The sequence below is a fragment of the Anthonomus grandis genome, chromosome 6, assembly GCF_022605725.1.
Source record: "Anthonomus grandis grandis chromosome 6, icAntGran1.3, whole genome shotgun sequence".
Classification (NCBI taxonomy): domain Eukaryota; kingdom Metazoa; phylum Arthropoda; class Insecta; order Coleoptera; family Curculionidae; genus Anthonomus; species Anthonomus grandis.
In genome coordinates, this window is record NC_065551.1 from 17,009,299 (window position 1) to 17,032,973 (window position 23,675).

General features: G+C 32.4%; 2 protein-coding genes across 3 annotated transcripts in view; one reads left to right on the forward strand and one right to left on the reverse strand.

Annotated features, from left to right (window-relative positions):
• Positions 1-11,323, reverse strand: part of LOC126738060 (synaptotagmin-15-like) — a 196,081-nt gene extending 184,758 nt beyond the window's left edge. Inside the window, exon 1 of one of the 2 annotated variants that reach the window (XM_050443240.1) lies at positions 11,170-11,323. The gene's annotated coding sequence lies outside the window, so the exon portion shown is untranslated. The remainder of the gene's footprint in view (positions 1-11,169) is intronic. The other variant, XM_050443239.1, reaches the window with a different exon arrangement.
• A 6,035-nt stretch (positions 11,324-17,358) lies between these two features.
• Positions 17,359-23,395, forward strand: LOC126737158 (golgin subfamily A member 6-like protein 6). The gene is made up of 10 exons (XM_050441915.1): positions 17,359-17,528; positions 17,583-17,779; positions 17,829-17,992; positions 21,870-22,085; positions 22,140-22,260; positions 22,321-22,491; positions 22,547-22,668; positions 22,717-22,960; positions 23,010-23,174; positions 23,234-23,395. Exons 1-10 carry the CDS (start codon positions 17,501-17,503, stop codon positions 23,366-23,368), a joined length of 1,563 nt encoding a protein of 520 aa, XP_050297872.1. The 5' UTR covers positions 17,359-17,500; the 3' UTR covers positions 23,369-23,395.
• Positions 23,396-23,675: the final 280 nt, after the last annotated feature.

The following is a 23,675-nucleotide window of genomic DNA, read 5'->3' on the forward strand; positions in this document are numbered from 1 at the left end:
TCTTGAAGGAAATAGGCCCTAAGATGATTGAAAAACCAACTTTTCAAAACCGTAACACATAAGAAGTCTGGTTCCGGTGAAAGTTTGGCTGTTGGTGGCTTATCTGAGAAATCGCACCGCTGAATAGAAATGGGCAGCGATGCGGAATTGGAACTGTCTGTCATGCTGTCTGAGACTGGCACACATCAAAAAGAGTAAGCAAAATGTGACTCCAATCCAACTTTTACTGGATATAAACAATAGTAACAACCGAAAAACCCAGAATTTACTACTGATTTTCATAAAAGCACAATGCCTGCACCTGCAGTAATTTTGTATCAGCAAAATCATCAAGCAGAGATCCTAAAGAAGGAGGCTCTATGATCTATCAGAAAGCCTCCTCTGATGACCAGCTTCTCTTAGGGAATCCACTGATAACAAAGGAAATCTAAAGACTGCAATATTAAGGCAGTCGTATTTTTGTCTACACGATACAGCGCAAAAAGAAAGAGGGACTTGATTATCTTAAATGTTGTGAATTAGGCGATGACTGCATATGTGAAAAACTGCAGACAAAAAAATATAAAACACAGGGCATCCTTTAGACTTATTGTACCACAGAGTGCTGTTAACCAATGTCTTTGCACAACATTATGGCCCAAGTATGTTATCATAAACGATTTTGTGAACATTTAACACCATTAAATGGTAAGAGCAGTAATAGGAGCCTTGAGAAGATCAGGCGTAATTCTCTATATATAAATGTGAGATCGATCTGGCAAAAGGTGGTCAGCTTGAAGCATTCATAGAGGACAAAGATATCGATATAGGATGCATCTCAGAACACTGGCTATATCAAACGGAAGCTATACTCTATTTCAGAAGTGTGTAGAGTAATAAAACCTCATTAGGTATGCAAAAGTGGTACCTGGTGATCCACCAATATTTTATGCCACTACCTTAGTTGGGTATTAGTTTCAATGTAAAATTCTTTCTTTTCGTTGATTGCAGGTAGTGCCACCCGGTTTTAGGTCAATTTATGAGTTTTGCCCATTGTTACCCACTGATAAACATTGAAAACGGTTCGCCAAAGGCGTGCAACTGGGACTTGTTTTTTACCTTATAATTAATGTACTTAAATGCTATTTTATTTTAGAAAGTTACTTTTGTTTAAATGGAATAATATATTTTTTTCACAAATTTATTGAACATAATATGTAGAGTAAAAGAGTTGAAAATGTCACTTTTGGATCTGGCACTTTTTGAACAGTGTATAACAATTTTAAATTATAATAGATTGTAGTCTTCTTCGTCATCTGACGAACTGTCATCACCTCTTGACATTATAATTAAAGGATCGACTGTCTGATCGATGAGGTTGTCAAGATCCCACATTTTGTCCTCTTGCTTAATTACATGCTGGACTGCTTTTCGCCAATTCTCTGGTGTCGCTTCCGTAATGGCTTGATCAAACAGTAGCTTAACATCTTTCATTTTAAAAGTCGTGTTTTGTCTTGCTACAAATCCTTTTACCTGCGCCCATATCAGTTCTATAGGATTTAATTCGCAATGATATGGCGGTAAGCGCAGTACAGTTATATTATATTTTTCGGCTATATCTTCCACGGCGATTTCATGAAACGAGTTTTGTGTAAGTTTGCTATTGCCAGCAGTTCTTTTTTTATTAAATTTGCTTCAAACGCAATACCTTTTGCAGTCAGCCAATCGATAATTTCTTGCTTTCTTCAACTTGAAGTTGGCGTCTTCTCTATTCGCCGTGAAAGATAGCTTGCGTTATCCATAACCACCACCGAATTAGCCGGAAGAAATTTTATCATTTCACCAAAATAGTCCTCGAAAACGTCTGAGTTCATGTCTTCATGGTAATCTCCTGTGCGAGTCGACTCAAAGGTTAGCAGACCTTCTTTTAAAAATCCCTCTTCGCTTCCAATATGTGTGATTATAAGTCTTTTTCCTTTTCCCGAAGGTACTTTAATACCCGTAGACAGGCCTTGCTTGGCGAGCACTGGTTATATTTTTGTCTTGCCACATTTTTTGGACTATATAACCTTCGTTAATCCACGTCTCATCAAGATAAAAAACTTTCTTTTGCTCTCTGCGGTACTGCTCGATACTTCTCAAGTATTGTCGTCTCCAACAAACAATTTCGTCGCTCTCCAGTAAAAGTGCTTTGCGGTTATGCTTTTTCCAGGCAAAATCCATATTTTTTAAGTTTTCCATAAAAGTTTTCTACTTATCAACGGAATACTGTCATCTCGGCCAAGCTCCATTAAAATTTTGTCTAGGGTGGGTATTTCCTTTTTAAAATAAAAAGAGTGAACTTTTCTTCGAATTATACATTTAGCATTTTCATCAAGGACTTTTGTAGGTCGTCCTGGCTTTTGCTTGGGAGATTCCACTTAACCTGCTACTTTTCTTTCCCGCAACAATTTGAAAATGGTGGACTTTCCAATTCCACTCATTCGAGAACATTTTTCAACAATTTCTTGCACAGTAAAAATAGGGTAATCGTGTTTTATGCAATCATATACATTTAAAATAATAACTTTTTCACTCAGCGATAGTGGAGAATTTTTAGTACATCTTTTCGTTGGACTGAATACCTCCATTTTTTAAATATTGGGATAATAATATTGTGATTACACTACAGCGTAGCAGTGACTACTAACGTTTAAAATATGATTTAAAAGTATTTATAGTCTGTATATATTACCTGACCCCATTTTTCCATGTTACAAAGCGTTAAAAGATAGGTACCTATACAAAAGGATTAAAAGTATTTATTTAGTATTTAATCTCTTTCAAAATAAAGGCATTTAATCCGTGAAAATTAAATTCATAAATATTATAAGTACCTGCGCCTATGAACTACCACGAAATGTAGCCAAACAGAACGGAATTCCCCAGTTTATTGCTCTATACACTTCTGAAATAGAGTATAGAAATGATCAATTTAACGGAATTAAAGTGGCAGGAAAATTTACAAGGAGTAAAAGTACAAGTGCTGGTTTTATGATCTTCGTTAGAAATACCTTTAGGTAAAAGCCTGTATAAATTCTAATTCTAGTATTAATACGTGTATTAAACATTGTTTCGTCTATATTAATAATTTTAATCAATATATTTTAGCTGGTACTAATATCGTAAAGACAGGTGATTTTAACATCCATTTCAACATAGGCGATCCCGATGCTGTAAGATTTGGAGATACTGCAGAAAGCTTAACAAACCATTTTCCAGGCCTCAAGAATGAAAGCATGTTTGGATAATCTATTTATCCTAGTCCCAGTGTGACTGTGAATACTCTAAAAATGTTATACATGTATCGAATGTATATTCGAATATATCAGGTTATACAAAGATGATTATATTGAGTCTCGTAAACTATGCAGACCGGTAACACAAAGGACTATCTTCCTGTTTTTTAATAAAATATCTAGTATATCCTGGGATTTTATCAACGAATATGTATAAACACTAATGTTAATTAGAAATTTACACAGAAAAATTTTACATTGTAAAATCTGACCAATCATGTCATACATCATGATTTGGCAATCTTAGCGCAATGCGGGAACAACTCAATCTCAATGACAACTTAATTATTACTACTACAAATCTCAATAAGACCATGTGGCAAATAATAGATAGTCCGCCATAGGATCCAAAATATTCAGAAGAAAACCTTGCGTGTCCTAATGATTTTGCAAAATTCCAAATTCAGATATACAGAATATATTTAAACAATGTCGTCAAATCTAAATATGCCTTCTCCTTTAAGGAAGTAAGTTTTAATGATATAATTTTGGACCAGCTAAGCTACAAACGCAGTTGTCACATACATGGCTTTAAGATACGGCTATTCAAAACAAGTCAAGAATGAAATAGTAGTTTTTCTGACAAAATTACCTAATTTATGTTAAAAAATGGGTTTTTAAGGATTCTGGAGAAATGTACATACGGTCATTCAAATGATGAATTTCTTCAATACTGAAAAGATATTCTCCCTATAGCAGTTTAGTTTCAGGAAAAAGAGAAACACAGTTCATGTGAGTGAGATTATCCTAGGTGTACCCGGTATCGTAGGGTCAATTCTTAGGCCTATATTATTTTTAATATATTTCAATGGCCTAATAGCTAAATATCCTATATTTGCTAATGATACCACTGCTTCTCTTGCTGCTGATACATTGGATGAGGCATTGGAGGCTACCAGATTAGCACAGGAAAGAGTTCTGCTTTAACAGGCAATACAGAGAAGATGCAGATGGTAATTTTTTCCCTTCGAGACATAAGGGAGATACGGAGTATCTCGGCAGTGTTATTTTGGGGGTGTGACCTTGGATCTCAAACGGGATCACACCCCCATCGCTCATCATCCCTACGCTCACATCACTGTAGTTTTACAGTGATGTGAGCATGTTGATGCCCTTGCAATAAAACTTGCAAAGATCTTTATCTTCTCGGCTTATTCGGCATATCTCTCAGTGTGTTTAATGTAAGATAATACGTAATAACTAATGTAAGGCGAACAACCTATTTTAAAGTTATCCATTCTCATATTAGCTATGCAATCCGTGCATGGAGGACATTCGACAGGGAAACATAGAGTTTTTAGATTGCAACCGAAGGCTGTTAGGGTGCTATCTGGTTTGGATTATAGAGAGGACTGCAAAAGTGCCTTTATTAATCTAAAGATTTTAACTGTACCTTGTCTTTATTTATTTGCGTGTCTAGCGTATATCAGGGAAAACTTGGATGTGTTTCCATTTTATCGGTATGTGCACAACTAATACTCGTCCCAGGCACGATTTGGTTCCTGCTTACCGCCGGCGTCACCTCCAAAGATGGCTCAGGGTATTTGGCGACTAAATATTTGGAATACATTACCTGTTAGAATAAGAGAAATTCCAGTCTTTATATTTAAAACTGGTATAAAAAGGTTTCTTACTAATCAAGCTTTCTACTCCCCTGAAGAATATTTTAATTCATATTTTAATTTGTTGTGATAGTCCTGGATCTGTTTTCTATGTAATAGTCTTGTGTATGTTATATTTTAAATTGTAATTTTTATATCATATTAGTTATTAGTTAATATGAAACGTATTATTATAGTCTATTACTTAAGACCTATTTGTCCACATTATTTGACATTTGTAAACACATACAGTTATATGAATAGACATGAATAAACTATTGATTGATTGAAGCGGTAGAACTTGTGAATAGCTGCGTATACATGGGTCATGAAATAAGAATAACAAAGTACGACAACCAAATCTGTTAACTGAAGAGAAGAAACACTCTCCTGGACCATCTACAGAAGAATGAATGCTATACTATTCATCTGCGGTAACTGTAACCGCGACGAAAGGGGGAAGAAGCCCATAAATACTGTAAAAAGCCTATTTCAAACTTGGTCTCAAGGCATTTTCAGTGGCGCACACTATCAATTAAAAAAATTTTGGATATTTTACCTTTTTACTTTCTTTTACTTTCTACTTACCTGGTTTTTCTATTTTTATAACCAAGAGTAAAAGCACCTATTGTACACCTATATTAATGGACTCAGGAAATTTTTTCTTAACACGATTTAAAGTAAATTTTTTAAGTGTTTTTATTTTCATCATAAAACAAAAAAAATAAACAAAACACAAGTATACATAATAAATAATATATATGTATAATAATAAAAATAGTAATCTTACTTAAATTTATACTAATAAACAAAAACAATAAACACAAAAAAATTGTCATTGTTTCTTAGTCATAATCAGGATCAATGTTTTCTTCTTCCGAATGGTCTAACTTATCAGAGCTAGCATCACCTTCATCATCATCCTCTTTTATAACTGAGTTTTCGGCATGTGATACAATGTAGCGACCACTCAAATTAATGTTTTCTGCTATTCTGAATATTCCATTAAAATGTTGACATCTTCTCCAATAAAATCCATTAGTTTTTAATAATCTTCGCAGTGAGTCTTTTTCATATGAAAATTCAATTTTCGCCAGCATCTTTTCTAAAGTTGGTATTACTTTATATTCTGTATAAAATTTCTCAATAATTCTTCTTATTACGCCAAAATTAGTATCATCAATTTTTTTCCAGTACTGATAATCTCCTACGTATTTTTCCTAAAGTCGACAAAGGCTCTGTAGGGTCAAACTCACGTCGATGTTGTACTTCTTTTCTAATTTTAATTATAGTAGATCGGCTTACTTCACAATACATAGCTGGTTGTTCTGTTTTATTTTTTAAGGGTAACTTAAAAGCATGGCACTTTCCTCATCAACAATTTTTATTACATTTGCAATAACCTCACGAGTCTAACCTTTCAAAACTTTATTTTTTAAATGTTCAATATTACTGATTAAAAAACCAGGATACCACACAAAAACTAACATAAACACCAACGAACAAAATTAACGCGATATCACAAGATTATCAATCAATGAAAAATTAAACAGATACTTGCACACTTTTAGAAAAAGATGGGTGGTTTTAAAATAGTAGGTGTGTACCTATGTAGGTAAAAGGCTGCATTGGCAAGTTTTAATTAAAAAAAGCGATTAATAACCCTGTCTCCAAATCATTTACCAATATGAATATAGATCATAAATAATGAGATTAAAATATGTTTGGTTTACCTACTGTTATCAAATTAGCCCTTTAAGATATAACTGGTAAATAATAAAAAGACATCTTAAGAGTTAAAAAGGATACAAAAAGGAATAACGGTAGGCGCAGGTCGTAAATTAATTAATTATTTTATAAATATATAGGTACTAAATTTCCCTTTCCTTGATATTCCAACTATTAAAATTTGCTAATAAATTGATAATTAAACTAATATAATACCTGCATATACATATACCTTAATTGATGGATAATCCCTAGTGGGACGCCAGTGGATCTATTTTTTTCCTTATAACCTATTGAAAACGTTACGGCTCTCACGATATACTCGTAAAAGTTAATTGTTAAACGTTAAAAAAAGCACTGTTATCAGTCCTATTTTTCTTCTTTTAAGATTCAAATAGAATAGGGTTAAAAGTATACATAATATAGCTCAAATTGGCAGCTCGGTTGAACCCAACTATTGCATTCTTAACATTCTTTTGTCGGCTACTGACTCAATAGATGAATAGTACTTAGCGCAAAAATACCAGTACTATAATATCTCTAAATATAGTATCTCTAAAATGGAAAATTTTCAATCAATGCATCTTGCCCGTGTTGACCTACGGGACGGAAACTTCAACCTTACTAACTACCGCCTTTGCCGAGAAACTGAGAACAGCCCAACGAAAATTGGAGTTGCCGGATCATATCCGAGACGAAGATCGTCGAAGGAGAACTGATATTACTAATGTTGAATCCCGAATCCCTAGGCGTAAATAAAATTTGTTAAATCCTGTTACTCGAATGATAAATTGCTTGTATAATTGAACTTATATTAGAATTATATACAGTGTAAGTCTGTAACTTAAAGAATAAATTTAGTAGTTCATAAACCTTTTTTTTCTTAAAAAAATCCTGGGACCCCTTCATTAGTAATTTTAGTTGCGCTCTTTTTTTTTGAAAACAAATTAGGTATATAGTATGTTCCAAAAAATATGATATCCTCGATGATTTCTTTAAATAGTAGCCCTAATTTTTTATTTAATATAAACTATAAAATCTGTTTATTTAAACTATATAATACTATTTTATTCAAAGTTTTTTAACAAATGTTTAGAATGTCGCCTATTTACTGTTTAATATTATCCTAAGTGTACTTGAAAATCGTTTTGAACATTTTTGACGATTTCTGCATAATTAATATACAGTGTGTTCCAAAATTAAGTTACATTTTATAATGTTATCGATGTTTTTTTTTAAATGGCTTTTATTGCTTATTTCTAGAAAGTTTTCTAAATTTCTTACTTGAGCGGATAATAACAAATTAATTTTGAGATTTCCATTGGGCGCAGATTTATGAGAAATAGTTATTGTTCTAACGTGGCTATCTTTCCGAAACTGATTTTCAGTTTTGCTTACAGTAACTTGCGATATCGGTGGTAACTCTGGATGCATGTTTCTGGATAAGTCCATAACCTCGTTTTGGGTTGTTCGTGTTCTATCTGCGTATCCAATCATCATTAACATTTCAATCTTGTGCTTTTTAGTTAAATTGCGTTTAAATTAAAAAAAAAAGTATCCAAATTTGATTATTCAAATTCAAAATTCAAATTCAAAACAAATTTATTCATCATGAAGGTAAATAAATAATCATATACAAAATTGTCGCTTATTAACCCACCAAATGCATGATAAATAGGACCATGCCTCGATTATAGAGAACCGTTTACACAGGTTCATCATAAGATAGAACCTGTGTGGCATAGCCCTTCAAAAACCTTAAAAGTAAAAAGTAAAAAAAAAAGATTTTCTTAATTAATCGAGACATTCATGTGTTGAGTATCGTATTCAAGTATTTAAGTAAGGCGAAGCAGGCGGGAGTTGTGGATATGCAGGAAAGGTAAATTAATTAATATTTATAACAATAATAACTAGACGGCAATAGAAGATCGAGCGGCTCATCTCTTTTAATTTTTATTATAGATTAAGTATTGTTTTTTTGAGAATCAAGCAGTTTATTACGAATATATTTTTTAAATGCAGTAAACGGAAAACTTTTGCAATTAGCCGGAAGTCCATTCCAAAGTTGAAAGGCGACAAAAACAAAATATTTTTGAAATTTGCTGTTCTATGTTGTGGTATTCTAAATAAATTTATAAATCTAGTGTTATGCTCATGAAGAAAATTTGTAAAATTGTTAGCTAAATATAATGGCTCCCTAGTTTTTATAACTTTATACACGAAAGAATACATGTGATATTTTCTACGATTTTTCATATTTAGAATTAAGCTGTTGTTTAAATAAGAAGAAATGTGACTTATAAATGGAATTTTGTAAGAAAAACGCATACAACAATTCTGAAGTTTTTGTATTGAGTAAGCGGAGTCTTCAGTCAATAAATCCGAATATACCACATCACAATAATCAAATAAGGATACAAGTGTGTTACATGAAAAATATTTAGTTTTAGGAGGTAAATGATGTTTTAAGCCGTAAAGTTTTCTTAAGCGCAATGTATGCAATGTATGCAATTTTGAGCTTATTCTTTATAAGTTTTTGACCTCTCGTAGTACTGGTAGCTGCTCATTACGAATCTTTGCATTTAAAGTTGTTGCTGCATTAAGGCCGTTCTTTCCATCACCCAGAAAAATTAAACATGATTTAGACGAATTTAAGTTCAATTTATGGTCGCAGGAAAAATTATCCATATTTTCTAAATCCTTATTAAATTGTTCTTCTATTATGGGTAGAGTTTCACGTGAAAATGAAGTATACAGCTGGCAATCGTCAGCATATTGTTGTTACATTGAGTACTTTATGCAGGATTTCATATCTGCAGCATACAATGAAAAAAGCAACGACCCCAAAATAGAACCCTGGGGAACACCGGTAGACACAGGATAATAACTTGATTTTTCAATTGTAGAAGGCTTGTTTATTACTACGCAATTCACTCTATTATTAAGATATGACTTAAAGAAATCAATCGCGTTATTCGAAAAACCAAAATAATAAAGCTTTGCTAATAACATTTCGTGGTTTAAAGTATCGAAAGCTCTACTAAAATCCAATAATCCAAGACATGTTATTTCCTTTTTTTCCTCATTTATTCTACAGTTATTAAGAAGGTACTGTACTAGACTCGTGGTAGTGCTAAAGTTCTTTCTAAAAACCATTATAGTAGATCAATTAAAAAGTAAAAGACCTTACACTCAAGACAAGTCTTTTAGCAATGTTAAAATGTATACTTTTACTATTTGAACGAATATAGAATGCCATATTTTTTCCCAATTTATAAAATGCCTTACGAAAAAATTTTTTTTTAAAAAAAGCAATACTCTTAAAATTATGTGGTTCTAAAACTTATTGACAATAATATAATTTACAGTTTTATTCAGTAAAATCAATTGCTTTAATATTTTAAAATAAAAAATAATAATAAATTACAAATTTTGGAAACTACAGGTCACAAAAAATTGAAATTTTACAGTTTTTTGTGTGAGTCGATATGCTGTTTAGAAATACGCAATAAAGACCATTAAAAAAAAGTCGATAACATTATAATATGTATTTTAATTTTGAGACACACTGTATAATAATTTCTGCATAAATCTTTAAAAAAAGATTTTCAAGTAGGGTTAGGATAATATTAAATAGCAAATGAACTACATTTTAAACATTTGTTTGTAACAGCTTTTTGAGAAAAACCGATTTTATAATTTATATTAAATAAAAACAATTATTTATTTTAATTATCATGAAAACAGTTAATCACATAAACTTAAAATTTTGCAGCTATGTATAATTTGGTACAAAATATACAATAAAAAATTAGGGTCCGCATATTTTTTTTAGGAGAAAAAAAAGTATATGAATACTGCATTAAGTAAATTTTATTGCTTACCTTTCAATAATTTATTTTTTATGTTCTAATTTTCTTTTGTGTACTAGATTATGTAAATATTTCTTGTATTCTTGGACTTATTTATATATATTAAGTATATTTTATTGCTTACCATTTTTTTGTTTATTTTTTTTATTCTATTTGATAAGTAAAAAACTATATGATTTTTCTAGGCTAATCGGGTTTTCTCTTCTAGAATACCTGAACTTTATTAAAATTATATTATAGGTGAATTTTTTGTTGCTTACCTGTTATTTATTTATTTTGACGACCCCACAAATACACCATTCACAATTAGTCACAAATATATATTTTAATCATTTTTTGTATTTTATTTAATAAATAAAGTATTTTTAACTTTTGTAAATTTATTTAATTGCTTTGATACTTATGAGTAAAAATACCCAACAACAACCTGTATATATCAATGAAAATGCTATTATAAAATAATGTAAATGCATAATTTAAATGGATACTATAGAGGTCCTTTTAATAATAATTTTGAATCAAAACTGATAAATTTCTACATCTGACCAAAAACTACCTCATTGTTATTAAATTTTACACGCTATTTGATTTTCTATTCTAATTCTTTGGTATTGAATAAATTCCAATTTCAAGCTGAAAGTTAAGACTTACCAAAATCATTTATGTTTCTTCCAGCGCCACCGGAAAAACGCTTTTTATATACCGAAAAAACGCACTCAATTTTCCGGACTCGATCGAACTTTTCTGACTAGAGGGACGCGACGCCCTTGCATTATTTCCCGACAGGAACTGAGATTTTGTCGTTGGTCGACCCACGCGGCTTCAGGGAATTTTCTTTGGGGTGGGGGCAGGTGCCAAAGAGGAATGTTTTTGTTTTGTTCACAGGTAAGAGGTAAACTCACTCACCTGGGATTAATTAAAGTTGATATTCTATCTAATAGGGCTTTTATATAGTTTGTTGTTCAATGTTCTCATCATTAAACTAAAAATATTCATATAAATTTTATTACAATATATTAGTTATACGATTTAATTCAATATATTCTTATACATAAAAAATTTCATTTCAATCATAAAAATATTCTGGATTTTTAAGCTAATCTGGATATCTTTCCTAAATAATTTCAATATTTCTTGTATTTTTAAACTTAAAGGTGAGCATCTATGATGAGAGTTTTCTGTCATGAGTCAAAACTTTTATGTTTCGCAGTGGAAACACTCGAGTTAAAAATTTCATGACACAATATTTCACGAGACATTTGTTTCATAGGCAACTTTCAACGTGTATACACGATATGCGTCTTGTTTCAGATTGCTTTTTGCTGCAGATGAGTTTTGGTGTTCTTTCTGAAACAAAATCGGTATGTGTTTTTGTAAAACAACGAATTTTGATTATTATTCTTAGTTGCTTATATTGTGACAATGAGTGAAGTGATAAATGTAAAAAAAGAATTTATGGGATTGCTCATTAGAGCAATATAAAGACCGGAATATTAGAAAAACCTTGGCTGATGCTATATCAGAAGTTATGGGGATATCTGCTCAAGAGGTTAACGATAAAATTCATAGTCATGTCAATTCCAAAGTATAAATATAAAATGGAAAAAAACTAAAAGCGGTTAATATCTAGAGATATAGAGATCAAACATAGTAGTTTAAATATGTATATTTATATTGCCACGGAACTTCACCTTCCTCTTGAAAACATTTCATAAATTTTTCTTGTATTGTTAACTTGCAATCGCAGTAAGGCTTGAGTCTGTTGTCACCATTCACCTGATTGAATAGTACGAGTACCATTTTCGTTATTTTCAATATCAAACGTGCTATTAGGGCCGTAAAGCTTTCGAGAACGGGTCATTAACATATTATGTAAAACGCATATTTCTGACACTATATAATGGACACTTTTTCTGGTTCTAATTCGAATAATTTTCTTAAAACACGGAACCCAGCTAAGTTCCATTTCTCTTGAAATAGTTGTGAAATTTTTGGGCATTCATCTTCAGTGATTGGTGTCTGGAAATGAGAAAAAACTACGTTAAAAAAATGCAGAAATGTCTAATTAACATGTAAGAAACTATAATATTATAATAATAATATTAATAATAATAATAATAATAATAATAATAATAATAATAATAATAATAATAATAATAATAATAATAATAATAATAATAATAATAAAAATAATAATAATAATAATAATGAATCCTCTCTCCCATATACTTAATCAAAGTCAATATGGATTTACCGTTAAAGGTAACAGGGAAAACCTATATAATACTACACATCTAATGTACATACATGGATGATATCAAAGTCTATGCTGGGACATCAACGCATGTCAACTCATTGCTGCGAACAATTGAAATATTTTCCCACGACATTAAAATGAGCTTTGGTATCGATAAATGCAAAACCCAAACAGTTATCAAAGGTAAACACAATACCAACAACTTTGAATTACAAGATGGTAGTCTCATTCGGGCTATGGAAGGAGGGGAAACTTATAAGTACTTGGGTGTACATCAGTCAGCCCATACAGAGCACAAGAAAATGAAGCAAAACCTCCAAAAGGAATATATCAATCGTCTTAAGCAAATTTTAAAAACTAAACTGAATGGTAAGAACATGATTAAAGCGGTTAATACCTACGCTATGCCTGTCTTAACGTATTCTTTTAAAGTCATTAGATGGACAAAGACTGATATAGAGGAGATTGAGAGGAAGACCAGAACAACCCTCACGACGTTTCGAGCACACCACCCTCAGTCAGCCATCGAAAGACTTACTTTTCCCAGATCCAAGGGTGGCAGAGGACTAACTGATATTTCCTTTCTCTTCAAAAAACAAGTAGCAGATCTTCAGAAATACTTCCTCACTATGAGGGAAACCTCATCTCTTTATAGAGCAGTGGTGCTAGCGGATAACGGATACACAGCCTTGAATCTCCGTGCAGGTATAGCAGAACACATTACTGTAACAAGATCAGAGCACACAGCCATTAAAGTTAACACATGGAAGCAGAAGGCAATACATGGAAAACATCCTCACGAACTTAATGCCTAACATGTCGATTACGAAACATCGAACTACTGGTTGAGTCGTAAATATCTTTTTCCTGAAACTGAAGGCTTTATGATGGCTATACAAGACCAAGTGATTGCTACAAGAAATTACCTTAAGTACATTACTAAAGATGAGAAAGTGATCGACGATCGATGTAGAAAAGGCCTGCGCGTACCGAAGACAATTCAACATATTCAAATTCAAATTCAAATTCAAAAGACTTTTATTACCACTTAAACATTGTACATAGAAAATTACATTTTTTTATTACAAGAATTTACACAATGCTAAGAGTAATGCGGACTGAACTGCGATTATAAAAACAACCGATAACACATACACGAGCTAGCGCGCATGTGCTGCTCAGACCGTTAAAACATACTAACCTAATTACAACTAAAAGAAGAATAAAGACTTTCCCAATTATAATTATTAAGAAAATAAGTCATTAAACCCTAAAAACATATAAAAGATAAAAACAAAAAAAATATAGTGTAATAATTTACTATATCAATTACATTAATATAGGTACCATCTGTGCAATAGACAGAGAGGAGGAAGGGCGGCAAAAAACACGAGCCGAGGCTGGAAAACCAGGGCAACACGACGCAAAAATGAATAGATATTCCAAAATGAACCATTTAAAATTTTATTTTTATGCCTGCAAGATCAACAAGACCAGTGTTGATTTAAAAAGTAAGAATTCAAAAATAATATGGTTGCAATTAAATAAAAATAATTAAATTATATTTTTAATAAAAATTTGATGGCGTGAATTTGTTAAAATGCCTATGTTAGTTGAGAATCGAGAAAAATTTCTTTAACATATGCAATAAATTTCTTTGGTGAACTATTTTTAATGTAATCCGGTAACCTGTTCCACATATGAATGCCTACATACTGGAATGATTTTTTAAAACCTGATGTTCGATGAAATGGAATTCTAATTAAGTTTGGATTTCTTACATTGTGTGTATATAATCATGGTGATAAAATAAGTCTCTTAAATTGGCGGCTGACCTGATTTAATTATTTTGTAAATTAAATTATACATATGACACTTCCTTCTATTTCTCATATTTAATATAAAATGTGAATTTAGATAAGGAGTAATGTGGTCTCTATACGATATATTAAAGGAAAAACGCATACAACTATTTTGCAGTTTTTGCACCGTCCTTGACAGAGATACGGTTAGTGAGTCGCCATACACAATGTCCGCATAATCCACCAAAGACAGTACAAGCGAATTGCAAAGCAAATATTTGGATATAACATATAACATCAGGATGCACAACTCTATCAGCTACCGAATATCTGCACCGACATAACTGTGTGGCAAAAATTATTCATCAAGAACTGGCAAAACTTTATCATCTAATTGGCGAAACTTGCCCCTATTACCAGTACAAACCAGAAACCCTACATGAAAATACGACTTTTGCCTCTACTGGGACAGAACTGTTTTGACCGGTAGGACGCTGACTTCAAACAGACCAGATATAATCTTAATAAGCAAAGCCCAAAAGAAAACTTTTCTAATTGACATAGCAGTGCCAAATACCAATAATGTCCTAGAAACGACTCACACTAAACTTGCTAAATACGCAGATCTAGCTCACGAGATAAAATAATAATGGAGGCAAGATAATGTATATATACGCCATCTAGTTATTTCACCCACTGAAATTGTCCCTTTAACACTGTCCACAAACCTCAACGCATTGGGTCTTTCCTCCTGGACGATTGTCTCTATATAGAAATCTGTTATACTGAATACATGCAACATTGTTCGAAAGTTCCTAAATCTACCATAGCAAAATTCATCTTGCCTTTAGGCTGATGAAATTAACAACACCGCTATCAGCGAGGTAAATAAAATAATAATAATAATAATAATAATAATAATAATAATAATAATAATAATAATAATAATAATAATAATAATAATAATAATAATAATAATAATAATAATAATAATAATAATAATAATAATAATAATAATAATATTAATACTAATAATAATAATATTAATAATGAGTTATGTTTCTGACACAATTTTTTTTTTCAATCAATAAAGAAGATATGACTCGCAGAATTACTCATCAGAAGATCAAGGACCTAATCCGTTAAACGATAGATCACACATTCGACAAGATTCTACAGATATATCACCTTTTAACACTCCAATGCCCTCTACATCACGTGCCTTATCACTAGCATCATCTACGACGCAGGACACAAGCAAATCACCGTTAAGGTTTAAAAAAAAGAACAATAAAAAAGACGAACAAGCCTTACTGGACCGCTGTCGTGGAGTTATGTCGAAGACAGCAGATTCCTTCGAAATATTTGGAGACTATGTGGCGGATGAATTGCGTAACATGCATTTAAAAGCACCTGATTTGCAGGGGCATGCAAAACGAGAAATACTGCGAATTATTTTAGACATTCAGTATGAGTCCAGACTAACACAGAATTGTCCTTTGTCTCATTCGCAAATGTCCATTAATAAAATTTCAGATAATTTGCGTGATAATAATTCTTTTTTGCAGTTACAGCTGTCTACTAATTCAGAGCTTCGAACTAGTTATGAAAATTGTCCTCCATTGCAAGTATGGACATTGGTGCCTGTTAATGACATCCCAATCGAAGACACTGTCAATGGAGAGAATGACGACATGGATCTTACAAGATTACAAGTATTACGAGAATTATACATCTACTTTCTTTAAACTGCAAATACTACTTTAATAAATATATGATTTATGGAACTTACGTGTAGGTATTCTTCTTTTACAATATTATAAATTGCTGAGCATACTTCAGGTATTACTCTCGATATAGTATACACTGGTATTCTAAAACAAATACATAAGCGAGTGGTAGCTCGCTCAAAACATTCCGCTCAATCTCCTACAAAAACAAAAATATTTAAAATGAAGTCAAGTCCTCAAAATTCAGAACTATTTACCTGTTGCTAGAAATCAAAGCGTTAGTGCTAGTAGCTCAGCAACTAGAATTGAATTTCGCATGAGTTTATTTTGTTTTTCTATTCCAGGCTTTATTTTGGTAAGTAAATACTAAAAATTACAGCAGACATCCTGAGAAAATTCTTTCAGAACATTCCTCATCTTTTTTTTTCCAATAAATTATTAATTAAGTTATGATTTTCTCTTTGTTTAATACAATCGCGTACCCAAATTTTGTGAAATCTCTTTTTTTAAGCTATTAAGTAATAACAAGCTGCAGCTTTTCCTCTATCGTTTTTGTAGCCATCACAATGCACAAACAACTAAGTCACCGTGAAAACAGCAGAATACTGTACTTCGTCTCTCATGAATCAAAAACATCGAACAATCGCGAATCTACAATTTTTTTACAATACGCACCATGAAACAAGTGGTTAATGAAACAACATTTTCATGACATTTTTATATCATTGTCGATATTTTTATTCTATTTTATAGAGATAGTGTACTCTGGATTGTCATTCAGGTTTAGGTCCAGGCCAGAAAAAACTCCGTTTGGTTTAAACCCCAAATAATTAAAATTATCTACGAATCTTCAAGAAATCCAAAAATGCACTAAAGGTTCCAGAAAATTTTTAATCTGAATTTTATGACATTCAACTTAAAATGTTGTTATTCATCCCAAACTAAATTAAAAATTCTGTTATACACCCCTGACTATCGACATATCCTGTCGGCTCAGTAGTTATGGTAACAATGCCACAAAACTGATTATTTCAATCGAATAATCCAGGTAGAAAGGAATATCAGCCAAACAAGCAAATGACGTATTACCATTTTAACCTATATAAGCTTTTATAGACATAAACAACTTGTAAATAGGTTTAATTTTAAATATTTTTATCAGATCTTACCGTAAGTTACAAATTAGACCAAACATGGAGTCTAAATGGTATTTATTTCCCGGTAAGTTGGCTTGAATGAATTTATTAGAAAAAAAAACAAACTTAATTCCTACAGGTCAAACTCTTGAAAATACCAAAATCTCCGATAGGGTACATGCTTTGCACATAACAAAAACAGGCTGGGATGGGATTACCAAACATTTGGATAGAAAAAAATTAATACAAGAAGCAGCAGATAGAGAAGCGGCTGTAAAAAAATACTTGGACGAAGGGTCCAAAAATATGACGAAGGAATGGGAAAATTCATTAGAGGTAAGCCACCGTTTGCACACATTTGTCCATACACTAATGTTTATTTTAGAATGTGAGACGGCGAAAAGAAGAAGAACGAGTTCGTCTTATTGAAGAAAAAAAAGAAGAGCGGCAAAGAAGATTTTTGGAATTAAGGAAAGAACAGGAAGAAATCAGGGGCAAGTATATGGAAAAAGTTAAAAAACAAATTTTCATGACCACTGGACATGCCAGGTAATAACATTAATTGTTTATCTATATTATATCATTATTCCATTTGGAATCATATTTTATGTTCTTGGATTTTTTTAGTAATTATTAGGTATTCCAGATAATTAGGATAAATATTCATTTTATTTAAAACACTCTCCCGATATTGGCAACGCCGCCAATAGCATGTGTCCTTCGTTATTTCGGAATGACACAAGCGGGCACCTTGCACGACATCTTTGGAGACGCATGGAAGATTAGCGAATCTTCCGGAATCAGCATTCTGCCGAGTATATATGAGGCGCATCGCCACTGGGAAGTCAGTTGACGGTTCAGTGCAGTGTAGTTCGGAATATTGGCTCCATATTTAAATCATAAATCGTAGCCATAACACAGAATAAACGGGAAGAGGAAAGGGAATAAAGTGGACTTGCAGAAGCGGCTTCGTAATGCATTACAACTTTGTTTTTGCTGGTGCAAGGGATATCGATAAAATATTGCATGGTTTGGAAGCTAAATTGCTAGAAAAATCCGCCAGCCTGCAAGTAAAGTTTCAAGAAAATTCCACCAAGATGGTGGCCAAATTTATGGAAAATTCTGCAAAACTGAAAGAAAACTATGCCACGCTAAGACAGAATTAGAATTAGAAGAATTAATACAGAATTAGAATTCTACGCCAGAGTGGAAGAAAAGATTTTGGTGATAAGTAATATTTAAAGAAATGATTAAATTTTGGATAAATCTTCTTCTGTGGAAAAGCGGTCTCTTATTAGTGGAGGACAGAATTCAGAAAATTACATCATTGGACGTCAACACTATTCCCGTGAACTGTCCTGTAGATCTTTAGTAGTGGACAGCAAGAACACAGTTTGTGTTGCAAAAGAAAATGGTTGGAGAAGGCCACTGCTCTTACATTGGCCTTGAGGGGAGATGCTGCTACCATACTGCAAATAATGTCTTCCGAAGAACCAGAAGTGTACGTCTACCCAGTAAGGCATTTAAAGATGTGTTATGGCCAGTCTGAGACCTGGAACATATCCACACGGAGTTGAAAAATCGGTGTGTTAGATAAAAAAATGGGTTGAAAGAATCATGGAATGTTTAGCAGTCCAATCATTCCTGGGTGGACTTTGCGATGGTGAAATGAGCCAGTACTAGCACATCTATTTAAGCTAGTAGATGCAATAATACAGGCTCTTGAGTGTGAAGCTCCCAAAAATACGAGCAAGGACCAAGCTCGTGTTCGGCAAGTAACTCCAGAAGAGGACGACTTTAAGGAATCGGTCAAGCTGATGATTAGGGAGGCAAATGGAGGACTTACTTGCCAGAACCAGAAGTTTGAGCATTGGAAACGTGACAAAATAGCCCACGTAAAAATACACCAAAACTGTGGAAGGTTGATTCTAAGAGATGATTGTCTACCTGTATTCAGCAAGCCGTAGTAAGAAAATCCTGTCCGGAGCATAAGAAACATGCTAAGTTGTTACCATCGTTGCTGATAAAGTAGGGATCATATAAAAGATCAAGAGAAAGATCCCAATTTCTAGGTAGTCCTACCATAGATAAAGGAAGGAAGGAAGGAAGAAGTTGCCATATTGACCACAATAGAACTCCTAATTTTGGAAGATGGACTCTTGATGTGGAAAATGGTTGACCACGACAGCAAAGAGGAACGAAGGCAAATCGTTGTTCTTAAATATTGGATTTCTTAGTTGCTAGAGGAAATCTATAGCGGTGTATCAGGAGGACACCTTGGAGTAACAAAGAGCCAGGGAAAAGTGAGGAAATTAAGTTAATAGCAAGGCAGACATCAGAGGCTGCAGGAAATGTGTTGTATATTCGGCAAGTAATGGTCAGAGAAAGCAGAAGGCTTTAGTTCCTCAGTACAATGTGGATCCTTTTAAAAAGATTGCTATTGACGTTGCCGATTCATTTCCCCAACCAGACGCAGGGAATAAGTACATCGTGGAACGAATTAATACAAATCATATAATTAATAATTAAATTATTACCAATCGGTATTTGGTAATAATAGTCTCTAACCATTAAAGAGACTGGAATAGATTTCTTTATTTGTTTCTGCTAGCTTTGTTTTTTTAGCTTTTTATTTGTTTCTGCTACTTCTTTCTCTTAGTCAGTGAGTTACGTAGACGAATAGATTTCATTCATGATCAAGTGAGTATTTCCGTTCAAGATGCCAACAATTGGATGAAGTCGAAATATACGACAATGGCGACTTGGTTTGGCTCTATGGCCCTAAAGGCCGGAAGGGTCTTCTATGACCAAAACTTCGAAGATCCTGGATGGGCCATACAAAGTGCTGGAAGCCACTAACGTTATCCTTTACAAAATACAAAAACCACCAAGGCGTAAAGTACGATTCATTCACTTTAACCAACCTCCTTAGTTAAAAGTGTCGGCACGGTGTGACCTTTGAAGTGCAGCAAGACCCATTGACTGCGCCACCAGCTAAGTATGCTTAGGTACATTGCGTTGCTAAGAATTTACAGTTGTCTGAAGAAATAACCGAGGTTTTCCTTAGAAAACTCTGAAAAATTCAAGAGCTGCGTCAATTTAACCCCAGGGTCGTGAAGCACGCAAGATAACCGATGAAGAGACTGGTAGAAAGATTTTCTGCCTGGTTACTATAGAGGTTTCACATCAGAATATGGACGCTTGGGACGTTTTGTATTCTTTAAAGAAAATAATTCTTGCTTGCTGAGGATCTAAGAATCCTAGTAATTCCCCAGCTCGCATGTAGACTCAATAACCTGGACTAGAGGTTAATTCGCAACATGTACGAAGGGGTCTTCAGGTCTATAGGCGTGGAAGTTCTGGTGTGCTGCTATATTCCTTAATGTTGTTCTCTAGAGAAAATCGTCAATTGTAATTTCTATAAAACGTCCAGTTGCAAGAGGATATAGACATCCACTATCTTTGGAATCATTTCGGGACCAAATGAGGTTAGGGAGAAGGCAATGTAACGATATTTGTGTAATGAAATTGGAAACGCCGAGAATATCGGCTGTTCTCGGTTCAATTCGGAATATTGGCGCGATATTTAAATCGGACATAAAGAGTAGTAAATAAATACGGTAAAAATTATTATTTTTAATAGTCGTAACTAATGTGTAAATAAATCAGATGACTATTTCCGTGCATCGATTGTTTTAATTTACACCTAACGAATGGTAAAACCGCTACAGTATTTTCCAAAAATTTGAAGTTTTTGTTATTTTTTCCAACCTTTGATTTTATTCAAGTAATTTTAAAATTTATTTAAAGCTAAAGTTATTTTATGCATAATATTTTATTATATGAAGCAGTTCTTTTATAAAGACTTTTTTGTCCTTGGACTTTTTAAGTTATTTATTTCATGTATTTGGAGTCAATTTTCATTTTATCCAAGATATTTGAAGTTTCTTGCAGGAATATAAAGTCATTTCTCTAAAGCAGTCATGGTTTTGAATTTCTCTGAAATTTCAAGTTTTTTCTTAATTATTCAAAGCTGAAGTTTTAAGCTTTTTATTTAATATTCAAAGCAGTTTTTTTTGTTTAGTTAAGACACTTTTTGTGTCATGAACTTTTTAAGTCATTTCTTTGATATTTCATATATTTGGTCAATTTATAAAATATCAATTTTATTTAAGATAGTTGAAGACATCTTAGATTTCTCCCCGGAATTTGACGCCATTTCCATATATTTTAAGTTTTTCCTCGGATATCAGACTTCACTTTTATTCTGTTCAAGTATTTAAGGCGGTTTCCTTCAGATCTTGTTTTTCTTTGGGCTTTTTAAGTAATTTCTTAGTCAATCCACGTATTTTAGATCGTTTTCTATTTTATTGTAGGCTTTTAAATTGAATTTAGATTTTTTTAATTTTTAGTCATTTTTTTGTAGAGATTTAACAAGTGCCTTAGTAATGTCCGAAGTACTTTTCGAAAGACAAAAGCAGCAAGAGTTCCAAAACAAAATTAAAAAACATGAGAAAGAAGAGGATGAAAAATATCTTAAGATCCTACTGGAGAAAGAGAAAAAAGAACTGGAGAAAGATCAAGAGAAGAAGATTAAAAATTTTGAAAAAGAGCAGCAATATGTTAAAGAGCTTAAAAAAATGTAAGTGCAGTAATTTATTAATTTTATATTAAAATATTAATTAGCATTAATTAGAATTAAGGAGAAGGAGGACCTGGAGAGGACTCTAAAGGAAGAGAAAGTTAGGAAAGAAGCACTGGATAATATTGAGGCTGTAAAGGAGATGGAACAGTTAGATGAAATAGTTTTTAAAGAAGTATCTTAACACTTATATAATTATTATTTAATTATATTATTTTCATAGGTATTCTTTTAGAAAATGAAGAGAAAAAAATGTCTTGCGGAACAAAAAAAAATATTTTTACAAAAACAAAAAGAGATACAGCAGCAAAAAGTTAAAGAAGAAAAAGAATTGGATGAAGTAATTGAAATATACAAAGAAGCTAAACATAAAATTGATTGTATGAAAAAAGCCCGAGAAAAAGAGGTAAAACAGCTGAATATTTAATAGCAAGAATTTGTTGTTAATCAATTTTTTTAAGTTACGAGAACAAGAAATCCAAAGACGTGAAAAAATTGCCAAAATGGTCATGACGGAGCAGGAAAATCGTAGTGCAGCCGAAGAAATGACTATTAAAAAAGCGATGGCTGAAAAAGAAGCCATGTAAGAACTTTTTCCATAACTTATCAAATTTATGACACTTTTTTTAAGTGAAATGGAAAAAATCAAGTCCCGTGCGGAGTTTGACGCTAAAATGAAAGAAGAACGTCTAAGAAACCGTGAAGAAGTTTTAGCGAGAGAAGCGGAACAAAAAAGAAATGAGGAAGAAGTGAAAAAATGGGAGCTACTTAATCGGTACAAAACTGACGAGTATATGAAAAAATATGAAGCCAACTGCAAACAAAAGCTTTGGGAGAAAATATTAAACTATCGAAAGGAATTATGCGAGCAAATGGTAAATTTTAATAATAGTTTCTCAAATATGTTTCACACGTTTTATGCAGGTAGAAAACCAATTAGAACAACTAAAAGAGAAAGAAATCGAAAACGCCATGATGATATCAAGTGAAGCGAAAGAGGATGCCAAATTTTTCGAGTATGCCCGTGAAGTGATCGAGTTAGCTAAGAAGAAAGGTCGAAGCACTTACCCCATTGAAAGAGTTATTGTGGTAAGACAAAAATATACAAAAACAAGTTGTTAAATTCAAAATGGAAATTATTTATTTAGAAATACATGAAAGAAACGAATACTGATACAGACCTGATCGGAAAGGACGAACATAACGATCTTTGCAAGAAAAAGCCTGTTTTGGTGAAGAAGAACCCTAAGAATCGCATTTGTCATTGCAATGTGAAAAAATAAATATAAAAGTAAATGTATACATTAAAAGCCATTATTTTATTTCTGGCAATTGAAGCTATTTTTATTTTTCCTGGATTGTTTAAACACTATTTATATACTGAATTTTATTTCTCTTATATTAAAAGATAATTTCCATGATTTATTCTAGGTAGTTAACATATTGTTAGAGTTTTAAAGTACTTTATCATATGTTCCAACTTTTGCAGTAACTTTGAATTTTATTTGAGGCGCTTGAAGCTAGTTTAAAATATTAGTTTTTTCGTAATATTTGCTATAGTACCTTTATCATGGTTTATTTTTTCTAGGT